The sequence below is a fragment of the Pyrgilauda ruficollis genome, unplaced genomic scaffold (assembly GCF_017590135.1).
Source record: "Pyrgilauda ruficollis isolate IOZ18807 unplaced genomic scaffold, ASM1759013v1 scaffold29, whole genome shotgun sequence".
In the NCBI taxonomy this organism is placed as follows: domain Eukaryota; kingdom Metazoa; phylum Chordata; class Aves; order Passeriformes; family Passeridae; genus Pyrgilauda; species Pyrgilauda ruficollis.
Window position 1 is genome coordinate 1,014,648 of NW_024524266.1, and position 26,035 is coordinate 1,040,682.

At 39.4% G+C, this 26,035-nt stretch overlaps 1 protein-coding gene across 6 annotated transcripts in view; it reads right to left on the reverse strand.

Annotated features, from left to right (window-relative positions):
• ARHGEF7 (Rho guanine nucleotide exchange factor 7) overlaps positions 1-26,035 on the reverse strand; it is a 115,446-nt gene that overhangs the window by 57,861 nt on the left and 31,550 nt on the right. For 5 of the 6 annotated variants that reach the window (XM_041472309.1, XM_041472315.1, XM_041472313.1 and 2 more), the window contains 3 exons: positions 11,826-11,910; positions 9,240-9,370; positions 6,651-6,852 (listed from right to left, as the gene is read on the reverse strand). In XM_041472309.1, the coding sequence (XP_041328243.1) occupies positions 6,651-6,852; positions 9,240-9,370; positions 11,826-11,910 (418 nt within the window). Of the gene's footprint in view, positions 1-6,650; positions 6,853-9,239; positions 9,371-11,825; positions 11,911-20,805; positions 20,950-21,044; positions 21,096-26,035 lie in introns of those variants that run through there. The other variant, XM_041472312.1, reaches the window with a different exon arrangement.

Genomic DNA, 26,035 nt, shown 5'->3' on the forward strand with positions numbered 1-26,035 from the left:
AAAAAAATATTCTCCTTACCACATTCAGGGATGACAGTAAAACCCTTTTAGTTAATATCCCCTGCCTAGCCACCCCACGTCAGATCTAAGCTGACACACAGCACAAAAACTGTTAGACCCAGCAGTTATCCAGCTGGGAACACTGATGCTCTCAGCCACCAGCCCTGCAACACACATGTGCTCTGCTATACAGCCAAGTAATTCCAAATGACAGGACTCCTCCCACCCTCTTAGAACCAAGCTGTAAACTCAAGCAGATTTGCCATCAAACACTCAGTGTGAAAAGACCTAAAATCACCTCATATGTATGGCTACTCATTTATATATTCATCTATAATGCTTCTCTATATGGGACAATTAAAATTCTTTTCTTTGTACTGAATGATGAAAATGATGCCATTCCCACAAACTTGGCAATTTACTTTCATTCTCTGTGGAAGCTCTTGAACTTATCCTACAATTTATAGTGACTTTCACGTTCACTAAATACCTAAAGGTTTATTAATCATGCGCCAAAAAAGCAAGAAAGGAGAAACGAGAGTTATTTAAGGATAAAAGTAAATACTTGTCCCAGAATTTATCATAATACAGATGTCTTGAAAGGAGGAACAAGAGTTATTTAAGGATAAAGGTAAATACTTGTTCACTGAATTTATCATAATATAGATGGCTGACCATTGTTAAGCTGGCTGATCATGGAATTCTGGTTCTTTGTTATTTTAAAGGGTGCAAAAATACCTCTCTTCCCTTAAGCTGCTGAAGAAAGTGTGAGGTTTTTTTGCTGAAACGTACAGAGTTGTTTATATTGCCAGCTGTTCAGCTGATTCAGTTATCCATCAGAGACATTCACATGTCCAAATTCAGATTTAAAGACAGGATAGAAAAAAAGAATCACACATTCATATAACTTTGCCTGAACAGTCATAATCAACATGTAGCTTTTAAAATGTAAAGGCCATTTCTATTGCAGAAACACAGAATCAGACACAGCAAATTAGTCCATCTGTCTATCATGTCTGGTATTCTGCCTCCAAGCAGTGCCTTGCTTCATAATGAGGAGTAAGAAACAGTCTTGCTACAATTAGCTTATTGCACAATGCATTACAGAGAAGAAAATCCTGACCTTGAACATTGGAAATCACTTTCTTTGTTTATGCTAGGTTAAGTGTCATTTATTATCCTTGGTAATACAACATTAGAGTCTTTTGCAAACAAAGCATATTTCATTAAACATTTCAAGGAGGTACCACCCTATTCAGCAGACTACATCTTTATGAAGTCCACAGATTTCTGAAACATCAGCAAAACCTGGCACCTTGCCCACTCCACAGGGGCTCTATTTCTCAAAGCCTGGAAGAGAGTGACCTGAGCCAGACAGCAGCTTTTCCCACACACAAGATTTTTGCATCTCCCTACTTTTCTGCAGCCACAATGTGCATCCCTTATATTTGCACTGAAAGCACGGTGAAAGTGGCTCAGTGTATGATCGAATCCAAAGCTGGCAGGCATCTGCTTAAGTACAGGAAGAGATGGTATCCTGCTGGTGACTGAAACTAAGAGCTAAGTTACCCCTGTCCATCTCTTTTGATCAAAGCATCACATTCAAATACCCTCAGCCACACTTGATAATGCATTGTCTAGTGGCAAACCAGATGGACTTCCCTGAACAGATCATCAGAGAATAAGAGTAGCACAGGCTTTTTAACTTTACTTTCCCAGCAAATAATTATCCTCAGTGGAAGCAACTGCTTTTATAACCTTTCCCTAAGTGGTATAAGATGCCACAAACTCCCTAAAATGAAGTTATCTTATTCTTTACAAATGTCTATTTATTGGCTGTAAAAAAGACAATTTACCCAATCCTTCCCAATACTCTGTTTCTTTCTATTTTATCTTACATGCCTTCAAATTACCTGACATTCCCACATTCTCTCCCTTCTGTCATGTCTTCAGTTTATGCCATATTAATTTTCATGCAACACTCTACATCGTGCTACTCCACAGAGTATTTATTCCCTTCAGAACAGACTTTACTAAAGCACTTTGACCTTACTGCTACAAGAACACCCTGAGTATTTCTGTGATTACTGAGCCATGGTGCATAATTTAGATAAAAAGATCCAATTTGGGTTATTTCATCCTACATTAGGGGAGGAAAGATGAGTCAACAAGAAGACCAAAAGCTGTGTGGTCCCTATAGCAAAGTGCCACAAGCAAGCTCCATCTTTCTAGACTAACCAGTTCAAGTCCAGCATCAGGAGGACAGACCTAAACCCATTCCCAGGTCTCAAGGGGGCTCAGGTACTGCTGCAGCGCTCCACTCTGCGATACAGACACTACCAACACTCCTGCCCCAAAAGCATTCACTGGTCCCAACCTCTATTTTATTGATGTCTGTAGAGTTACACTTGACATGAGAAAAGAAATACTCCTCTGAGTGTACATGGTTGGGGAGAGAAAAACTAACATTCTTCATGGGGTTTTAGTTATTTTTTCCTTCGCTTTTTTTTTTCCAAAGCCAAAAGTGTAATTTCTCCTTCCCTCACACACCACAGGATGGAAGAAGCTGACACTCTACTCCTCCACTATATTCTGACCTTTTCCCTACATGGATTTTGTTTTTTTAACATCCAACTAAAAGAAACACTATCACTGTAATTTGCACTGGGCCTGATACTAATAACTGTCAAGAAAGCACAACGGAGACTAGGGCAGTAATGATATATTAATTTCTGCAAAGAATTCGAATAAAGTTTGTGATATATCAAATGTAGTTTGCACAAAGCTGTATTCCCTTCTGTGTAATCTCATGCCATTTAAAGGGATTATGCTTGGATAGAGCTCAGTAACAGACCATGTGGTTTTCTCAAAATCTGATTAACATCTGACAGTAGCTAAGCAAGTGCATCCCATTCTGGTTAACCACTCTTCTTTCCATTGCGAGGGAACCCTCAAAACTAGGTCTCCAAACCTCTCTAAGTACCATGTGAGACAGAAGCAGCACTGTAAGAGACAAGACTCCACCTACACCTTCACCTCTTCCTGTTCCATTTTACGTAAGCAAAAACAACCTCAATAAGGCCACGCTGTCAAGTATCTTAACAAGTTTACACATTATTTTCTACCCTCTGTCACATGTAATAGTAGAGCAGGATAAAACCAAAATCCTTTCATTTCAAAGTACTTCCTGACTAGGGATTCAAGAACATTTAAAAACATAAGATGTTAGAGGGTTTGAGAATGGAAATGAAAACACAGGCACAGGGGGGAGGGAGAGAGAAATGGACCCTTTTTCTGAAGTTCACACAGTGTAGGCATGTACCTGAATACAAAACAGTACTTCTTTTTTTTACATATTTGATCATAACTATAACAACTTTAAACAAATATTCTTTTTCCCCTTGAGACAGGGAGGGGGACAGAATAAATACATTCAAAAGCAAAACAAAAACAATTTTCTATCTCAACCAGATTTATTTTCCCCAAAAATAGTCATTGTCCAGCCTAAGAAAATGAAATGCTCTGCTTTGCTCAACATTCTCTGTATGTGTCCTGCAACCATTCCTAGCTCACCTCATTAGCATTGTGTGCTAACTCTAATCACTCAGGCACAGCTAAACAAACAAGTTACAGCCATGGCACAACCACTGTGAGATACCTTATCATGTGACATTCTCTGCTGGTGTAATTTATGTAACGCAGCTTACTTTTCTTCTAAACACTTTAAGAAATCAATGTGAGTGAAGGCAGTTCCACTGCCACACATCTCTTCTTCCCTTCCTTGAATATATAACTTCAGAGCCACCATAAAAGCTAAGATTACATATCTACAGTTTTTTCACACTAGAGGATTTTAATTTAGGACAAAAATCCATTCATCTAAACATCTAATGCCTATATAGTTTGTGAGAATTAAAACAAAAACACACATGCATAATTGATTTCACTCATTTCATCTCTTACTCAATTTGCACAAGTCAGGTTACGGCAGACTGAGGGAATTTAATTTAGTGAAACCCAGGAGCTTATTTAGTCATGTCCTGGGAGCTCTCCATAGAATGCATCATCCTATATAGAATTGCTAAGTATTTACAGTATTTTCAGCTACATTTCAGAGAAGAAAGAAGCGTAGAGTCATACTGCCAATGCCAGACCATTTTACAGAGAATGTTGAAAACAAATGATATGTCCAGGATGAACATTTTTTTCAGAGACCTTAATCAAGAACATGTATTTCAACAATCCTATCTGGATTTTTTTAAATTAATCTATTGTAACACTGACAGAAAACACATTCAAGTAAGAAGAATTCAGTAAACTTAAAAATATGGGTAAAAAAAAAGTCCCACTAGTAACAACATAAGCAGAAAAGGCCCACAAGAATGATAATTCCTTTAAAAGTTAGTGGTATAGCCAAGAAAGAACAGAAAAAGTGGATGCAAATTGACATGGAGCAAATATTACAAATATATACACTGACCACAAACACACAAAAAGAAGCAAAAGTAAGCAGGAGAAGTCAGGTCACCATTTAAAATACAGCTAATATAGTCATGAGGGTCATAGCAACAAAGCATTCCACAACATGCATACATACATGAAGTGGTAAAGATAATCTGCAATTCCACAGTTACTGACAGACTAAGAAGCTCTTGGTATGTCATCCTTCCTTCTACCACCCCCCATCCTCCTCATAAAAAAGTCAACTTCAGGCAACTCAAACATATACCTACAAATGCATAAAGGCAGGTTAAAATTACTATTTTGATAAATTACACAGTACCTGTTGTGCTGATTTGATAGTAAGAGAACTAGCTATATCCATATCTGAAACCAAAGAGGACAAGTGAAGTTCCATAAAGTACTGGAAAAAGCCAAACACAGTCATTTTAAAATGGAGGAGGAAAACAGAGGAAGCTAGTGAGCTACAGCTCAGTCATTTCAGCTTTGTAATACTCAATGAATTTCTCTTCCTGAGACGAGAAAAGCATAGGCACAAACAGAAGAAACTTCCATAGAAGAAACCGAACAAATTGGACAGCAGTCCAAGAACGCAAGAAGTCTTGCATAAGCCAGAAGGGATAGACTGCTGTGGCAGGGAGAATACACCTATAAAGCGGAGGGAAAAGGACTTGGGAGAATTTTCTGCTGAGGGCAAGAAGTGAAAGTAAAAACCATGTCAGCCCCAGGGATCAGACTGGGTTGCAAGGAGTCACAAGGAGTGCACTTGGCACTACAGCTTGTCTCCTACTTACTTCACCCAAGTGCAGCATTCTTAATAAAACAAGAACCACTTAATTCTGGTTACTGGCAACTTCTGGTTCTTGCATGTTCACTGTTAAAGCATTCCTAATCTGGAGCTTAATTGCCTACCTAGGTTCCAGGAGTTGGAAGAGGTCAAAACTGCTGAAATCCAAACCAAATCTCTGCAGCAATAATTTAAATGAATAACAATGAGAAAAGAGAGTCATCATGGCTGATGTTAAACTCAAACAAACCAAAAACAGGCTTCAAATATTGTTTCTCAGGATAAGCTGCATCTGAGAGATCTCTAAAGAAAACACTAAAGCCGAGTCTTACATTGTGACTGTATCTGGGAGAAGCTGGTTGAAAAGGACAATGAAGCTGCATATCTAAGACTAGCATTTTGCAGCAACAGACTGGAGATATTAAATCAAGGAAGAAAATAAGAGGATGCAAGGATGAAAAAGTAAGTTTTAAAATAGACTTTTGCTCCCACAACCTCACTGGAATCAGGCATCTGAACAGTTGCCTCATAAGGGGGGGAAGAAAAAAAAAAAGCCATGCCAAAGACTTTAGCATGGCCCCAAAAGATGTGTGTTTTCACTGGAGCTGTAACAAAGGAAACAGTGGTAAAGCCTTCCAGAGACCCTGGGTAATTTTATCCTACCAGGCTTATCCCTAATCTCTGAAAATAAGCCAAGACAAGGAAAGACATGGGGTAAAAGAAGGAAATAAAGGAGACAGAGAAATTATGTCACCCACAGCAATGTCCTAGTGGATTAAAAAGGAATGTTACTTCTGATATTCAGATGACATTTACAGAAGGCTCTTTGACTGTATAAAGTTCAAAACAGAACTTCAGCGGAAGGATGAAGCCTGTATGAAGAAAAGCTGAAGACACATGAACAAGAAAGAAAATACATTAGCTTTCAAAAGAAGATTTTGATAGAATTGGGTTTCCTTCCTGCAGTTGTTTACTTTTAAGTAATGGGATGTATTGAGTAAATTTTTGCTAGGTTTGGGGGTTTTTCTTGTTTATTTTTTGGGTTTTTGTAGGAAATCTCTCACTATGTAAACCAAAGCACCAATACAAAGGCTGTCAGCATCTGAGTCGAATTCCCATACTCTAGGAATTCAGACCAAGGAAGTGAGAGCAGCCCAAACGTGACAGACAAGCAAACAGAATGGGGAGTTTTCTGCATGCTTGCTGCTAATTCAGAAGCCACTCTATACAGTGAACTGGGGTGGGGAAGTGAGAGCTCCTGAGCACTAATCATTGCTGTGAATGACGTTCAGTAAATAAAATCAAGCTTAAACAAAAAGCATTAGAAGTTTCAATGAATCAACCATCAACATCTACCCAAAGCAAGAATTTCTACAAGTATGCTCTCCCCTTCAAAACTCACCATTTGATTTAATTTCTCGGACGTAGTTACTTGGAAACCACCCTGTTTTTCCATTCAAAGTTCCTTCCCACCAGCCTCCTTCTTCCACTCTTGTAACATGAATAATATCGCCTTTTGAAAAAGAAAGTTCATCTTCATTTGTCTGTTGAAAATTAAATTTGGCTCTCACCACCAACTGATGGTTGCCGTTATCTGTCATGTCCTAGCAAGAGAAAACAAAGAATAAAATGATCATAAGAGACTTAAACAATATTTCCATGAGCAAAACAAATGTCCATAAAATGGAAATAGCCTTTCCTCCACACACAACAGTCCCGCAGATTTTTACTCAAAAGCCTTTATAAGGTGTGATTTAGCATTTCCAGCATTTCTGGAATTTTTAATCTACAGATTTTTATCAGTCATGGGAGTATATATTTTGCTTATTACAGCCCCTCCAAACCAGAAGGGGTTAACAGCTAATATGAGAATAATTATTGCTCTCATAAAAAAAAAAAAATAAAGAAAACATATACATTTTCTATAACTAACATAAACTGAAACTACCTTGGACAACTACAAAGAAACAAAGGCCTTACATTAGAGAGTGTTTTCATAAAGTTCTGTGCTTCAAGGAGGGAGAAACTGAGCTGGCTTTAATTTAATTTTAGATATATCAAGAGTTTGCAGCACAAAACCTTTTCCTTTTCTTTTTTCCTGTAACAGATCGGCTTCCGAAGCTAAAGGTACAAGTCTCCATGGCCTGCAAAAGGAGGAGTGTTCTTTCACAAAATCTACTAAAGAGTTATGCAACTTACCTTGACTAAGTACTCCCAAATCATTTCTCTCAAGGCTAGCAAAGCTGGAAGCCTGCAGCAGTCCACATACACTATGTATACATGCTCATCCCCCACCGTGGATGCAAAGGCAGATTATCACTCTGCCCTAACATCTGAATGTTCTTTGAAGTTACTAGTCTTTCAAACTAATGATTTTCAAATTCAGCATTTTGTCCTTGGATGTCAGTTTTGACAAACCCAAGCATTTCATGAGAGTTTGGGCAAACCTTTATGCTAAACAAGTGCAATACTTGGACAACTTTAAAAACATTGCACTGGAACTGAGAGAATACAAATCATGTTTGCCTCTATGATAACCAAGAATCAATACCTGTACAGCTAAAAACATAGCTTAGTGAGAAAATGACTGTGTAAACAGTCCTAGTCAGCTATCCATGTAGAAGAATTTCACCTACATGTTGCCCATATAGCTGAGGTGATGAGAAGACTGCATGTTGCCGCCAGGATCGTACATGTCAGCTTAATTCATAACCCCAGCAATCATGTTATTGTAACACAATTCAATATGGCTTTCATCAGAGTTAGCAGCTGAGAAACTACAGGAAAATGAAGGCAAACACAACGTTGAAAACATGCAGAAAGTCCCAAGATAGTGCAAGTCCTAGTGTTTGACAATTAGATTGGCACATTTTCAAATAAGTGCCTCTGCCTTAGTCCTCTGCTGGTACATTATGTGTCTTCATCCTCTCTGCTCAACAAGAGAGAATGTTTTGGTTTAGTAAACAGTAAAAAGCCACAAAGTAAGCAGAAACATTGCAGTGAGATCAACTACAAACCCTATGCTCTGCCAGTATGGCTTTCCAGCAATGGAAATGAGTACAAACTTGGTGAAAAAGGTTCCAAACAGATCATTTACACCAACAAAACCAAACTAGGAATTTCCTGGGTTTGGCCACTAGCTCTTTTTCCCTCCTTCTTGCACCTCTCTGCTCTAACTTTGCACAGAGCAACTCAGATCACCAAAGTGATAGAAACACTGAAAATTCTGATTACTTCAGTGATCCAGCTAGCAGCCAGTCCCACCAGCTGCTGCATCTGCAAAACTGAGTGGGCTGTGAACAGCAAAGCAGCAGCTCGAATTAGTGGCCTAGGGCAAAAACTTCCACAGGTTCTGCTACCAGATAAAACACATCACACGCCTAAGAAAGTCACGGATAAAGCAGCTTTCATTAGGGATGTGAACCCTCCTTGCAAACCTTCAGTGACTAAAAGTATGTTTTATCACAATTTTCATGAGGCATGCAACCCTGAATTCAGCTGTACTATAAAACAATGGCCCACACAATTCAGTTACCCAAAGGCAAGTTGAAGGATCGCCCTCGAAATATAACAGAAAAACAGTGGTAGAAACAACTACCACTACTGCCAAAATTAGAAGTATCACCTTCACAGAGGTTTGAATAACCTTCAATCATCACCCCTCAACTCAGAGAAAATGAGATTTTTGCCTTTGGAAAAGCAAGTCCTTACACTGAGAAGAAAAACATAAATCCAGGAAGATACTGTCTATGCAGACAACATGGAGCACTAAAGGAGGAAAAAATAGTTTGAAGTTCACAAAAAGCTGCATGTATTTTGAACCATATAAAAAGCTGCAAAAACAAACTCACAGGCTAAAAATACTGAAAAAGACGAAACAGTTGCTTTGCAACACTATAATTTACTCACAAAGCTCATTAAAAAAAAAAAGAGAAAAGAAAGGGGGGAAAAAACCCCACACCACAGCATATTTCATTCACACAGAACTTACCAAACTCCGATACTGTCCCTGAAAGAGTTTTGAAGTTCTACTGTGTGAAGACTGGGATCCCAAAGAATCAAAGGATTTTATCCGATGAGATGAGGGACGTGCACATACAGAGTCACTGCCCAGCCCTATGTCTGTAGGAGAGTGGGAAAAAAATTAAATATTAGAATTTTAACAACCTGCATCTATAACTTCTGCTTATCTCTGTAAAATTCACATGCTTAAAGCAGATTTGATGTATCTGCAGTTACTCAGTAATTCAAGATTCAAAAACTTACAGCAATAAATAATCTAAAATCCTGAGACATTGATAATTTCTTCCCCACAGACAAGAAAACAACTTGGCCTGTTTAGAGAGAGGAGGGTTAGGGTTGTATTTCTCTATTCCTACTCACTACCAGTCTATTTAAAGGTAATTAACCAGCATCATTTTAGCTAGTAGCCAAGAATTTTGACTGCATAAAACTTGGTTGAAGTGAAGCCAGCCACATCTGTTTCTTAGCTCTTCCCACAGGCCCCCATCTCCTTCTCAATTAAAACATTCCTTCCACTGTCTCTTTTCCTACATTCCTTTGCCTCATCCCAGTTTTGGTTTTTTTTGCCAACTAAGCTATTTTTTCTTCTCTGGAGGGAGGACTAGGAATAGAAGAAGAAAATACTGCTTCTCAAGTAAACAACACCCTCCCAAAGCATTTCCCCTCTTCCATTTGTCTCTCCTCTGAGAAGCACACCCACGTGATAGGTTCACCTGAAGGGCTGTGTGCCATCAGGGGCTGCTGGGGTCCCCAGTGGGCTGGGAGGCACTGAGGGAGCAGCAGGACAGGGCTCATCCCACCATCCCAGCCAGGAGTGGGGCAGCTGGAGGCACCAGGGCAGCCCCAGCCCTGGACACTGGGCTGGCACATCCCTGGCATGGGAAGCTGCCAGCCAACAAGGGGGGGTGTGTCCTGTGGCTTAGGGAGCCACAGCCAGCCAGGGGCTGCACCAAAAGCAGCTCCCAAGGGCCAGGTTCCGTGCTGGCTGCAGCCTCCTTTCTTGATCCCATCACTCCAGAGATTGATACTTCAATGCAGTGAAAACCCACAGAAGTCCTTCAGCAGTAATCACGCCCATTACTCACACTCCTCACACTGTAGGAAGGCCTACCTCAGAAGAGCCTGTGTATGCCTGAAATTCTTGCAGATCCACAAGGGGATCTGAAATCCACCTTCCAATACTAGAGCAGAGAGATACAGTCTAAAATGTCTGTTACACAATTACCCAGTTAATGAAAATTGTTTGGAAGAACAAGAACGTTTATGCTTGCCCCTAGGAACGAGACAACACCACAGCTTGCATGTGGTTTTGATTTTTGGTTTCCATACCACCACCACATGCCCCCACCACGAAAGGGATCAGCCCAGGTCCCTTCCAACCAGCTGCAGCTGTGGCTCTTTGACACAGGCCTTAATCCATAGACATCTGGACAAAACAGCCACACTTTTTCTCCACTTTAACAACAGCAAAGGCAGCAATGGCCAATGTACAGCAGTTTTAAAGATGTACTGCACTGGTTTGCATTTGCACTTACACTTGAGATGCGAGGCAGTATCTCCAACTGGTGTAAACAGCTTCAAAGAAGTCAATGGTATTACTCCATGCCCACTCATTAAAACTAAGATTTGGTTGCAAAATTTAATTTTAAGGGGTGCTTTCTAGTGCAAGGGGAAAAAAATAACCCACCAAAACCACAAAGTCTCTCATTAAACAGATGAGAGATTATAAATAGGACAAGATACTTATCTCATTAGTATTAAATCAAGCAACACTTATGCATCACTGACTTTTCTATCACCTTTTCTTCCTCACACAAAAACTGACACATATGGTTCACTTTTAGACTCTCTCTCAGACTCTGACCTGACAACCATTACTGAAACTTGCTGCTGATGGTGGAACAAGAAGAAACCAAAAGGGCCAATGTCAACATCTCTTTGCTGTCCCAGGGTCCAGTTGTTATAATTTAGCACAGGCTCACCCTACAATGATGGATGGACACCTCTCAGCTGTCTGTTATTTCTACAGCTCTCTCCCCTCCCACCAAAGAGCTTAAGGTGAGTGGTTCATGACTTCTAGCTGCTAAATGAATGAAATATGTGGCTTAAGGGATCAAAGACATTGGCTATCCTTCTGTTATTGGCAAGAAAGGATAGCACTGGGAAATGTAGGCTGGGGAGTGCAAAAATGTTGCCAAGTTGTTCAAATAGGAGAATGATAGAATGGAGCAAAAGTCAACTTTAGTAGTTCAAACTTGAAAGGAAAAAAAGAAAAACAACCTAAAAAACAGGCCTTTCTGAAAAACACAATTTTTCTAAATTGTTTGCTAGCTTAAAGGCTTAGCCTTAGCTCTACCACAAAGCTTCCTTCTGCAGAAGACATCACTAGAGAACCCACAGCCACTGCCAAGTTTTCAAAGCATGAACTTCAACAAAAGCTCGTTTAAAATTCCGCATATTTTCACCTCATCATGGGTGCAACGCAGGTATAAATATACACTGATGCAAGGTGAAAGCAGCAGTAAGCCAGCACAAGACAGAGCACTCTACTTACCTGCAGTCACCTTATTTAAAGCCACAAGAGAGCTAAGAACTTTGCTGAAATTCTGTCCCTGATACAGGTCATTTGCATCAAAAGTCTGAAAAAGAACCAAAAAACAACTTGTTAAGTCATAGAAACAAGCCTTTAAGCTTATACACACAAACCACAATTGTAGAAGCATGATCAAAGTATCAGTCTTTTAGTTGTTGTTATGAACCAGCAAAACTGGGGGGGGATTTGAGGTACCTGCACACATTCACATGCTCATTTCTCCCCCCTCAGACTGAGGATCACCTCTGGTCCCAGAAAGCAGCAGTTCTAGCTGGGCTGTACAGGTGCCAACATCCCTCAAGCTTGAGTAGCATTTACAGCTCAGAAAAGCAATGCCACACAACACACACAGCATCAAGCAGTCAGAACCACACAACAGTATATTGTGTTGTTGTATCCAAGCAGTTATTGCCCACATAAATAAACCCCAACAAACTATGACACTTTTAATGGAAAGATAATATAGCAACAGCTGCATTTAAAAAAAACTGAAGAACTGAGAAAGTAAAAATATCAAGTATAATTTAAGTTACAAGAATGTTAAATAAAATAAGTATCAGAAGTTTTCTTAAGACATTTTGGCCAAAAAAAATTACTGGGTACCATTATTCTTGGCATATTTTTCTTTTTTGGTAGCAGTGCACAGGCATTATACCTGATTTTTCATAATGTACTTTGAAAATAACTACAAATACTTTAAGAATTACTACAACCTACATGCTATCTCTTTACAAGACACAGAGGAAAGCAGCATTCCTGAACATTGATGAATTTTAAAAAGACTTTAATTGCTGGACAGGTTAGATCAAGGATGAGGTTTAGGAAGAGGACAGATGAAAGGACAGTTTCACTTTATTTTTATTTTTTTAACTGTGGTAAGGCGATCCAAACTTGAATTATCTTGCAGAAAACACTCCAGCAACTTTCAAGCACTGGGTGATGACATTAAACAGCTGGATTTTTTGGGGAAAAGAGGACATTTTTTTAAAAAAGGAAAAAACCCCACAAACCGATATTTGCCTGAGGTAATGGAAACACTCATCCAAAGTCTCACAAAAATAGCTCTTGCAATAGATGCTGCATAGGTTGAAAGAACTCACAGTACTCCTTTGTACAAGACTAGAAAGCTGACAATAAAAGACAGCTGCTGCAGTTCTTCCAAGTGATTTAAGAAACAGAAAGATATTTTGTTTTCTGCAATGAAGCAGCTTTTATCTAAAAAGTCAACAAAAACCAGTTCACTTTTCTGACAATAGACCCATCCCACAGACACTATCAGAAAGTCCTTACCCAGAAAACAGCCTTCACAGACAGGAGAGGAAAAACTCATAATCCCAGGGGAGAAGCGAGAAAGGAACAAAGAAAGGCTCGTTTAACCCAAGAGAAGCAAAAGTGTTAACAAAAGCTATGAAAGTAACCACAGAAAGGGCTGTCAGACCAGTTCTGACTGGTGATGCAATATCACAGGAAAGGTAGAACAGTTTTAGGAAACATTTAATGACTTTGTTAGTCAGTAAAAAAACAAAAAACAAAAACAAAAAAAAAAAAAATTGTGTTGTTGTATCCAAGCAGTTATTGCCCACATAAATAAAGTCAAATAACTACTTCAACAAGTTTCACTGGACTACAGATAATTCAAAAAGACTTCTCTTAGTTATTTGAAGCTGTAAGGAGAGGCACCAGGGAATTGCCTAGATGTGAATTTTGAAAGGCTTTTCCTCAAACACAAGGAATATTAAAAGACTACATACACAGAAAAGGCATGAAGGAGAAAAAATAATTGATTTAACAAACAGACATGATAGATTTTATTAACAGCATAATTTATAAAGCCAAAACCAGGCTTGAGATCAGCTTAAGCACTGCTCAAATTGGGGAAAAAAAATTAAGCTGCTATGAAACAAGAAAGTATTAAGAGTGTGAAATTTCCATTATTACTACACACTTATTGTGGTAGTTTTTAAACTTGAAGTGTAAGTAACTTGAAGTGTGAACAGAATCACAAAAGCCTAGTCCTGATCCTAAAAGAATTAAATACACAAGACAGGTGCTCATGCAGAAACCAGAACTGGATCAGAAAGGGACAACAAGGGAGAAAGAGAATGACTAAGAAAGGAAACATTTTTTAAAAAGGTTACAAATTATAGCTTAAACTTCCAAAAACTTAAAAACAACCCAATCCTAAATCCGTTTTAATCTCACCTTCATTCTGGATTCTGATAGAGCCAAGAGCTCTCCACAGTCAGGCTAACTTGAGAACAAAAGGTTGAGAGGAAGCCTCGTTTCCTGCTATGCTCAGACTATAGGGGATACCAAGAACAATTTGATTGGACCATCCCAACACGTAGAGTGCCATAAAAAACCTGTATCCAGGACATGCATCCAGTCTGCTCCACAGGAAACAGCACAATGAGAGGATGCAAGAAACACTTGCTTCCTTGTGATTTTACATGAAGCAACTCTGACAGGAAGCCACCCTCAGCAGCTCATGGCCACTATGTTCAGCAGCAGCCTACAATAAAGGGGGAGGGGGACATGACACCCTCCAGAGGGGTCTTCTCCTAACACAGCCAATGTTTAAGAAATAACTAACCTAGAGAGGTGAAAGGTGAGGGAAATAACGTAAGTGTTCTAAAGTTTTAAGGATAATTCTTGATTATAAACCCTTATCTCAAAAAAAAAAAGACAAACCAACCAAAAAACAAAGAAATACAGAACCCACACACAAAAAAAAAAAAAAAAAAAAAACCCCCAAAAAAAAAAAAAAAAAAAAAAAGAACCAAAAACATACCCCACCAAAACAAAAACAAACAAACAAGAAAAAACCCTGCTGACAACTTACACCCTTCTCCCATCTTAGCGGAGGTTTGCTCATTTCACAATATATCTGAAAATTTTGACGGAGTAAGAAAATCAAGTAGCCAGAGAAAACAATCTACTCCAGGTTTTCAAGGTAAGTCTGACTTGCATGTGGCCTGTAATCTTTATTCTAGGAATTATGGACCAATCAGCTGTAGAACTGACTCTCAAAATTTATCTTGATGTTAAAAAGAGTAACTTCTCATTCAGTGACGCTGGATGGCAAACAACACCCTTCCACTATACAGCACTCCCAATTCTTCAATTGCAAAAATCAAAGCTGGATTTTGAGATCCAAATATCAAGCCAAACTATTTTTATAACACAATATATTACCAAATAATAAGGTCTGCATACTAAATTACTTCTATAATACTGGCATAACCCACTTTTCTAATCACAGCAGAAGCACAACATGAATTCAAACCTGCAAATCCCTACAGCTCTGTATACCTAAAAATAAAAGCACCTAGGTATTACTTTGCAAATATTGATATTTGTGTTTTGAATAGTATGCAAGAGGTATATATAGATATTAAACAAAGCTTTATGGAAAAAACATTTCCAATACGTCCTCAACTTCCAGGCAACTACCTGTGATGCAATTCACCCTCTTGTCCATTCAATCCTTACTTTTCACCAAGAGTCAGATTAAACATTAGTAGGAACACAAGAATAAAACCATCATAAATCAGACCAGATGAGGACCCAGCTAAGCCAAGTCTTTTGAAGAAACTATTTAACTATACCTTTGCTATTAAATACCACAGAATTGCCCACATGCACATATGCCTTACCTAAGTGTTAAGATGAGAGGAGGAGAATGGGGTGATGCTCAGAGTGATGGTGTTTGTCTTCCCAAGTCATCACTAGGAGTGATACAGCCTGGCTTTCCTGGAGATAGCTGAGCATCCATCTGCCTGCTCATGGGAAGTCACGGATTCACTCCTTGTTCTGCTTTGCTGACACACACAGCTGTACCCATTACAGTGCCTTTATCTCCCCTGGGGAGTTTTCTCTCACCTGTACCCTTGTGAATCTCTCCCCTACCCCACCAGGGCAGAGTGAGAGTGTGGCTGCACCACAACACCACCCCAGTGGATACCATGTTCTAAAGCAGACCAGACCAGGCTAGCAGTCACCTATAAACAACACTATCAATAGCACTCCAGAGCACTCTGGCACTTTTGGTCACTGACTGCCAAGGCAGGCCAATTGCCTACGCCCACCCACAGATTCTAGCTTCCCTATCCACACACCACACTAATTCCAAGCACACAAGGCTGGCTTCCCACAACTGTATATGCATTTTCTGCCCTCAGATTTCAACTGGCTACATACTTTATTGATAACAATTCTATGACCTCTTCCAGATCATTAATGAAATGTTACATAATGTGGTTAAGTAGCAATGGCAGCAAAACCCCTACAGCAAGATATACACTGGATGGTCATTCTCCATTTGGAATTATAATGAAGTTTACTAATAAGCCAGTTTTTAAACTCACTTCATGACAGCCATTTTCACTTTTCCATCACTGACATTTCAACATCAAACAAAATGCCTTAGAGATTCATTTCATCCATACTGGCTGTTCAACTACCACATTTACCCTCTGATTCTAAACATGATTAAATTCTGCATGGACCTGCTTAAACTCCATAACATTCAAAATTACCTGAATGTATTATTAGGACCATTTTAAGTCTTCTAAACCACTAACCCCCAGTGGATGGAAACTTCTGTTCAGTGTTTCTCATCTAATAGCAATAAGGAAATAAAACTAATATAACAACGCTTATCCCTCGTGTCCCTGCAACAACCAGTACCTACTGAAAGGAAAAAACACTACCAGAGAGCTTGATGAAAGAAAAAGGAAATGAGAAAATAAAGCTGAGAATACATCTGGTGAGAGCAGACTACAGCATGCAGTAAGCCTGCAGCAAGATCCTTTTCTTCAAATCAGTCAGTTTTAAGGCCTCATGTAACCTTCATACTATTTTATCTCCCCTTTTTAGACCTTAAAATCAGAATCTAGTTATGGAGGAAGTATTTTTAAAATAAAGGTACTTCCCCTGATAAAGCAAAGTCTGCAACTGAAGACAGGAAAAAAAAACTGGGGGTAGTTCAGCCAAGCTTTCTTCTGACACACACTTTCTTTTAACATGTCTTCTACCAACCTTAACTTGTTTCTATCCTTAAACCAGCAGAGCATCAGTAAGGCTGTATCTAACAGTCATAGCAAGAAAAGTTCATATAGTGGTTAAGAGTAAAATAGAAACGTTTTTCCATGCTAAACTACTGCCTTGAATGTACACAGGTACAGTATTCCCAGTGAGTATTAACACTTGAATCATCTGACACAAATAGGTGACAGCTTTCTTTACAGCACTGCATCACCAGCTGCAGCAGCTGAGGAGCAGCGCAGGCATCTGTGCAGCACAGATAGGGCAGCTGCTGCTAACCTCACCAGCCAGCCCAAAATAAGCTGGAAGCCTGGGCTATGTGCACTAAACCAGCAGGACACTTCCCAGCTCGGTTTTGCAGCCTCAGGCCCCTCGTGCAAAAGCTTAGGAGAACATTGGCTCGCTCAGCCGGAGGAAATGAAAGGAAATGAGCAGGGTGGCTTGACAAAGCACAGCGTGACACGGCACCGTGGCGCTCCACCTGTTCCTACTGCACACACTGCCCTGCTCTTGGCCACGGGAGCAAGAATAAAGAAGTGGCAGGGAAAAAAAGCCACTCATGTCTAGAAACAGGTGATTGCAAAAAGCACTAGGAATCCCAACGCCTTTCTTTGTTGTGCCACAATCCTTGGAGCAGCTGGAAAGAGGATGTCATGGAGGCCATCCACAGTTCACCTTCCAGTGATGACATCTAATACACCCAAGCTGAAAAAAAAGATCCTGTAGGTAAGCCCACAAACAAATCACAGATTTGTTCATTTATTCTCACATTAGGTCAGCTCTAAGTGGTGCTGCAGCTATTATGCAGCAGCTGCTGCTGGAGCTGTGCATTATCATCTGAAAGCTGCAGCAGTAAAAGGAGAGATAAGAAAAGCAGGGAACTATGACAACTGAGAGGAAAGGAAGGGGTGAGGGGAGAAGAGATGATTACAAATGTTCTGGAAATCTCTATGAAGCATACTGTTGCCCAAATGTAGCATTGTACAGCACAAAAGAAAGCTAAAAAAAAAAAAAAAAGTTCCCTTTCAAATATTAAGAGCAAGATAAAAGGAAAGGTTTGCAAATAACTGGAAAAACAGACCTGCAGTACATTATTTCTGTGCCATTTGATAACATTTCACAAGAGAAACATCAGTGGTAAAGAATAAATAAAACTTAAGAGATGGTCTGGAATAAATTTTGCTGCTCATATAAGCCTGTTCTCAAAAGTAAAAACCTAACTGTACTAAAACAACACATCACCTAGAGAGCTTTAATTCCTACAACTAGTAATGTTTTAATTCCTGAACTTTTAAGACATAACATGTTGTCTACAAAAACAAGCAAAACCAGCTGTAAAAATGGAAGTTTGTAATGTCTATGTGCACACGTCTGTGTGTGCATGCATCCAGATACACAATTAAAACACAAATCCAAAGAGGACGAAGGTAAAATAACCTGGTTTAGAATCCTAAAGCTTTCCAGCTCCAAGAATTTTTGCCCAAACCCAGACACAAAGCACTAATGATTCTACAGAACATTAATTTCAAATACTAAACATTTTACCTAAGAAAGTGCTTCAAAGTAAACTTCTTACATACGCAACCTATTTTTCATCAACAAAAGCAAAAACAGCATTTAAAAAAAGAAACACAAAGAAATGACGTTTCCTTTTGGAGATGAACTGTACAATTTCTTATGCTTTCCAAATCTGTTTTTAGAATATAACACTGCAAGTTAGTATCCTCAAATGAATTCTTTTGTAAGACATCATAGAATTTAGTATTTTTGAGCATAAACACCAACTACTTTGCTAGTAGTAGCAAAGCAAGATGTAATTTAAAAAGCATAAATAGAAAGATTAGCACTGCCTACACTTCTGTAAGTAAGAAAATGTAAGAACAAGCCTATTCCAAATTTCTACCCGCACAGCAAAACAAAAACTACATTTATTACACCTTCATCCTAAAACACTTTCAAATTGCTCTGTAGGTTTTGGTTTATAGATGATATCACAAAGTGATAATCTCAGCTGACACAGCATTAACACACAATTGAGTAACATGGCTTAAGGAAGCTCACACTCCTGGAACTACAGGCAAAAATACAAGTTCTTGGAATTAAATTACCAAAGAAAATTTGATTGGGACACTGAAGCTGAGACGTCTCAGTTCTTGCCAATGTAACAGGTTACACCTACATGCTTGGCTGAAACACAATTGCATAAGCACCTTCTAGTGCCGATGAAGAGAGGCACTTCAACAGGAAAATTGGCCAGAAACATACCCTGAGAAATTCAGGTTATTCAGCCAGCAAAACCCATCTCTTCCTGGTATACACAAACAGCCATGTAAGCTAGTCTCCTAAAATAAATCAGGAAACACAGATGTGGAAATGCAGGCCAAAATGCAAAGGGAATACTTACTTGTGTCCAAGTAAGAAGACATACAGCAGATCAAGCAGAGTAAGCAGTCAGTGATAAAAAAGGTAAAACTTAATTTTCACTAGTAACTGCACAAGGCAGTCGCTGCCAGTATATCTTGTAAACAAGAACATGGTTAAATAATTGTTCTCTTGGAGAAAACCACATGAGCAAGGTAAAGAATTTTCCCAAATGAAACAGACTGTAGAGAAGGATAGCAGCTTCTAGGTCTTACTTCTCTCCTCACAACCCTACCCGTCACAAGAACAAAGCTAACAACTACTCCAGGACTGTGATGCTGATTTTGAGAGCAGACATATCTATTTCATGAAACCACTGCCTTCTTGCATGAATAGTCCATTAAAGATCAATGTCACATGAGAAAACCTGTGAAGTCAGTTTTTAGGGCTGCCTACAAGCCAGATGCTGGTAATCTGTTTGAGTATGTTTGTCAATAACTTGTAACTACAAAAAAATGGAAGATCTGGCACATTTGGTCTTCCAAGTCCATGTGATGTCTAACACTATCAACTGGGCACCTTCCCAAGACTACAATCCTTCTGAGACATGAACAACAGCAAGTAAGGGGAGTAGCTGGTCCCTTGAGTGGCTGCACTGCTTTTTAAATCATAGTATTACATTATGATTTTGGGAAACTACTCCTCGATTCCACACCTTCTGCTACTTCAGGGTCTGTTGGGAACTTATCCTTTCAACAGCCCCGTTCAACACTGACATGATGGAGCAGCATGGAGAACAAACCTCCCTGAATTTCAGTTTAGAGCATGTCTATCATGCCCTGTAGCACAATAGCTCACAGATCAGCATCCCACCTTCTCCTCCATAATCCTCATAGAAGAACATGAAATTTTCAAGTAAAGTTACTGCAACAGTATCTGTAAACTGTTCCCATTTTAGAGGAGAAACATACATTATGGCATCATCATTTTCATACATTCGCAATTTCTTCCTGACTTCTCTTTTTTTTCCCTCAGTAATAAGTTAAAAAGAAACAAGTTATGAAAAAGCCTTAATGAAAGAACAATCTAAAAAAAGGTCTCTGGCACAAACTCCTGACCAGCGCTTCATGCTAACTCAAAGTATCGGAAGCACTGAAAAGGAAAACTGACCTGAAATAGATCAGTCAGGCACAGTGGAAATCAAAATCACACGAGAGCAACAATGACAGTGATTAAGACTACCAAAACAGGATGCCCAAAGGGCCTGGCCAGGGTCTGGAAGTAGTTAATGAACATAAGCACTCAGAATTAAATCATCTCCTTCCCAATGGCTGAACTGAACACAATAAATATTTTAAAGCTCAGATTAAACCAGTTCCTAGGAAAGAGGAAGTGGATATATTCAGGAAATTTTCAACTAGGTTTCAAATGTCACAAAGGGAGTCTGCTTCTGGCATACTTGAATTGTAGATTTATTTTCTACAATAAAAAAAAATACACATCAGCTAAACTGTGAACATCTCCATACTCTTACCTAAAAACACAGGAAGGATGGCTTGCCACGACTGATTTCAGATGCCTTCTGTCTAGATACATGTTCTGCCAACATTTCTCAACTAATTTTTGAAGTATCAGCTTAGTTTCAAAAGCCATGCTGTATGGAGAGATGAAGAGAGGCCTACACAATGAAGCAAAAAGCTTAATTTATATAATGAAAATTTTTGAGAGAAAAAAAAACCTACAAAAACCTGCTTCCAAAATAGGGATTGTTACCTGCAATCCAAATCTCCATTTGCAAGTCCAAGTACCACAGGCACACAGTAGGATTGCTGAGACAGACTTGTTTCAGAAGAGCAGTGTCCAGAGACACAGGCATGCCCAGAGCATGCCAGAGAGCAAGGGCTGGAGGTGGGTGAAAGGAGGCATCTTATTGCAAAAGATTCTGTACTACATGAGGTTATCATCTCCCTCCTAAAATAGTCTGCTGGCTGTTTTACTACACTACCACGTGCTCCAACCACAATTTAAATGCCATCACATGCTCACATTTCATCTGGAACAAATGTGTGCAGCCAAGTGATCAGATGATGCAGGGATTCAGCATCAATGGAGAATGAACTACGGACAGAGCCAGAAGCACAGACCCACTGACCTCAAGCGTGCTTATTTCCCCCGCTGCTTATCAGCTTGGAACTCTCCTTTTGCTGTGTGCACACATACTTGTTAAAATAAACATATTAACAAAAGAAACGGGAAAACCCTTGTAGCATTAAGTATGTACTAGTAGCCAAAAATGAAAGACTGAGGGGGAATTGATATTCTGATAACAGTCAGAATTTGACTAAATGTGATTAAACACGTGTAAAAAAAAAAGTGGGAGAGGGGAATAAAGATAACAAAGAAATACAAGAATTAAAGAAAAAAAAATGAAAAAAAATAAATGTTACACCCTTCTGGTAAGGAGGGACATAATAAAAAAATCTCAATTGCTTCCTTAAGACACTGCGAAAAGTGCCAAAAATTAAGAATAAAGGCTTACTCAATTTTCATACAACTTATGGAAACTTTCATTCAATTTAGAATCACAAAATGGAAAACAAGTAATTCTCAAGCAGTTAGCAGAAATGAACAAGCCCCAAAACCAACATGTCATGTTTCAACTACAGTAAATTAATTTCAATACTTCCCTTTTAAAAATGGATTGAAGAACACAAAGCTGTACATAAATCCCTGAGCTACAGCTCCTCCCCAGCACACCCTTTTCCATGTCTAGGTAAAACCATTCCTGCGCAGGATCTGCAAGCCCACAGATCAGTGCAAGATTTCAGGAGTAACATCTCCCAGACCTTCTCTCATGCCACCTTATACATTTTTCACTCAGGGGGGCCATTAAAGTAAACTCACAGAAAACTAATCCAGCAAATAGAAAGCTTGCTGCAAATTTCATGAGCTAAACCAGCCCAGTATCAGACAAGACCAGCACCTGAGCCAATGCATGGGACAGAAATATCCTATCTGCCAGGGGGACAAAAAAAAAAACCAAACAACCCCAAACACATAGCTACAGTCCAGCCACAGCAAATCATCCGGCATCATTCAGTAGTAAGTTTTTGTAAGAAATTCAAACTTAAAATTTACGGGACTATCTACAAAAATTTCCACATTCCAAACTAAGAAAAGATGGCCTCTAGCAGGTTACAAGCAACCACAAAAATTCAACCCACACCAATTCTGCTTATTCAATGTCCAGGAATTCAGTCAGAAAGAAATAAAGATAACCTCCTTTAAGAAATTAGCTATTGCAAGCATTTGACTGTTCTGATTCATCAGGTGATACACTGTATGATGGGCTTGGGTACCCAAGCTGACAAGGGCAGCTAGAGGTGATACTGTGAGCAGCCAGGCCCAACAGTTTATCTTAATTCCTTCTTAACAGTCTCATCTCCACAGTCCAGGGTTCTCCCAGCCTCATCACCTCACCCACTGCAGATGCCTTAACTTCAATGCCCTCTCCAAAACACAACCACTCCCTCTCCAGCCTCTCACTGGCAACACACACTGCCTCACCAGTGCTGCCTGGGCCCTGGTCCAGCATCCTGATCCAGAAAGCACATCCTGGGTTTCCTATAGCCATCTGCTGAGCACAGCAAGCCTCAGCCACCATTGTAACCATATGGTAACCACACAGAGACATCCTCATCCTATCACCCGAATGCAGCACCCAACGCTGAGGAGTCCAGGCCCATGGTGGTTGATGCCTCTATGGTCAGGAATGCGTCTGCCCACAGGCACAGGAGCTTGGAATCCAGTGCAAGACTCAGGTATGCTACCTACCAGTTACAACAGTTCAGGCACTGGCAAAGATTGCTTTGGTGTGAGCCCTCTTGCTAATGTAAGTGCTGCTCCTCGACAGCAAGAATTTCTAGCAGAGGGCCACACACTCCTCCAAGCAGCAGCTAGGGATGCCATCTGTGGAACCAGGACAAGCACTTAAGAAAAATCAGTGACAGCCTATTCAGGCCCAAAACCTGCATCTCAGATTTGCCAATAAGGAAGAATAGGGAAAAGCAAATATTACATAGTAGTACTTCCTCAAGGTTTTTTCCAATCGTTTGTCTCAGGGACTATCTGCATCATTTACAAAGTGACTATAGAAATCTATAAAATCCATTTAAGACCTTTAGATGCAATTTCACCTTCTACAAAAACCACAGAAATAATTTGCACAACTCAGTTACAGGGTGAAGAATCACTTCCTTTCATTTGTTATGACCTTGCCTGGTCATAACCAATTGCTTGGTTTTTACTGAGTAACCCTCAGCTCCTGTGCAAAGAGAAACAGAAAATAACCTTTCCACTTTCTCCATGCTGCCTGTTACCAAGATCCTATTGATCTCACATACTCATCTCTTCTGTTGACAGAAGACTCAATTTATCTGCACCGCACACGGACTCAATTCCTTCATTTTCTTGTAACAAGTTCTGTTAAGTCTTGAAATAGCAGACTATTCCATTTCCTTTAAATACAGCATTTCTCCCAGGCACTGCTGTAAATTTAATTAATCTTGATGCTAGAATTCACAGAATAGTGAGTGACCAAGCACAGCATCTTTGTGATTTGCCAGGACTCCATGACACCTGTCAGTAAAAGAATTCAAACACTAAATTGAAATTTTAACTACAGCAAGCAACATAATACTTGGCACAGCCTCAGCAGCAGAGGAATGGAAGTCAGAAAACATGAACCAAGCCTTAAAAGAACAAGAAAGGAAAGAAGGGAAGAGGTCCAGAGATCTATAGACTGGTAAAGCAAATGCCTAAGCCTCGAAAATTATTAAAATATGTAACAGAAAAAAAAAAAAAAAAAGAAAAAGAATTTATGAGGTTGGCATAAATAGGGAAATATAAAAGAATTAACATTGCCTTGGTAGAAGGAAGAAGCCTTTCCAAAATGCTTCTGTGCATCTTAAAGCAATTAGCCACACATAGGGCAGTTCAGATAATACATCACATCTGAATATCCTTTGAAAAGACAACACAACAAGAATTGGTTTTATTTTAAACAAAGGTCATTTGAGCTAGGAGACTTCAGAAGATTCAGAAGTGCTACAGAAGAAACAAACAGTTGTATATTAACAACTGGGTTTCACCATGAAGGGAGTACCAAAAGTGACCAACAGAGATCCAACGTGGGAGCCACATTACTCAACACAATGTACCTGCAATTTCACACAAGGCATGGAGAGAGAACTTTAATGGGGATATTAAATTACTTGAATTAGTCAAAACTTGAACTCACAGAACAGCCACCATACAATGTTGTCAACAGACAAATATTAAAGTGAGGGGCAAAATCCAGTGCCAAAAAATGCAAAACCTACCCTAAGGCAAAATAATAGAAAAAAACCCCAAACACCATCATTATACCAGTACAGAAATGAGTTCTCAATTAGCTATTTACACTGACAGGTAAAAGACGACCCTGAGGTAACAATCTCAGGTCATTAATCAGCCAAGTCATAGAGTCCAAGAAAAACAATACTGGAAAATTAGAGGCAACAAACAGACTTTTTTACTATTTCTGTAGCCTAAATACAGCTGTGGTCCACTGTGATACTACAAAACAAGAAGGGCTACAGAGATGCAAACTGTTTAAACCAACTAAATCAATGCAATGGTATGCACATGAGGAAAAAGTGAACTAAATGTGTTCATCTTGGAAAGAGATGGGATGTAGTGCAGTACCCTAATGCCATATGAACTCACATATAGCATGGAGAACATCTCTGACACAAAAACAAAGGCACCCACTGCCACCAGCTGCAGCAGCTGAACAAACAAAAGGAAATTATTATAAAATGCATCATTTAGACACGGAATTTACTGCCATAGGATGCTGTGAAGGTAAAGAGAGCTCAAAATAGCATTAGAAAGCTATTTTAAAAAACCACAGAAGGAGTTCCATTGAGCTGTTAAATATATAGGGTTACATCCCTGACTCCACAAGGAGCTCCTCAGCTATGGACTGTCAGAAGCTGGAAAGATTTAACAGCAGGTATCATGCTCTATTTTTACCAGCTTGTCTGGGTTTTTTACCTTTTCTTCCAAGCAACTACTACAGACCTGCATCTCACAAAATAAGGTAAGCTAGCCTTTGATATGAACTTGCATAGTTATCCTTAGGTCATTGAAGGCAGTAAGACTATTTCTACATTTTTGAAGTCCAAAACCAAGCTAGGTAAACAGTTTTTTATGCTAGTGTAGTTATGACAAAAATCCTTTGTAAAACACTGCTTCAGTAACAGTAATTAGCATTTATTTCCCAAATTCTCAGCGCCATGTATCAAATTTGTTTCACAATTTTTACGGGATTTAAAAGTTGAGTTAAGCAATTAAATTGTCATATTAGAAGACACAGAAATATTCTGACAGCAGTTACCTCTGAGAAGACTGAGAGAACATTGTACCTAGCTCAGTCTAACCACACCCTGTTACTCCAATGGCCAGTGCTGACTCAATGCCTCCCACAGGTGTGCCCCCCACACCACTCCAGTGTGAGATCTGATCACAGAATCATGGGGTGAGTCACAGACAGTGGCAGGGCTGTGTACTATTGGCATTACCCAATAGTATGGACTAGCAGTCCATAGCCACAGCAAAAGATGTGCAACAAACCTTGCTCACCACCAAGAGAGGCAAACACTGTAATGCTAATTCCACTAAATACACCCCCTAAACACCGACATAACTCTGCACCACTTCAC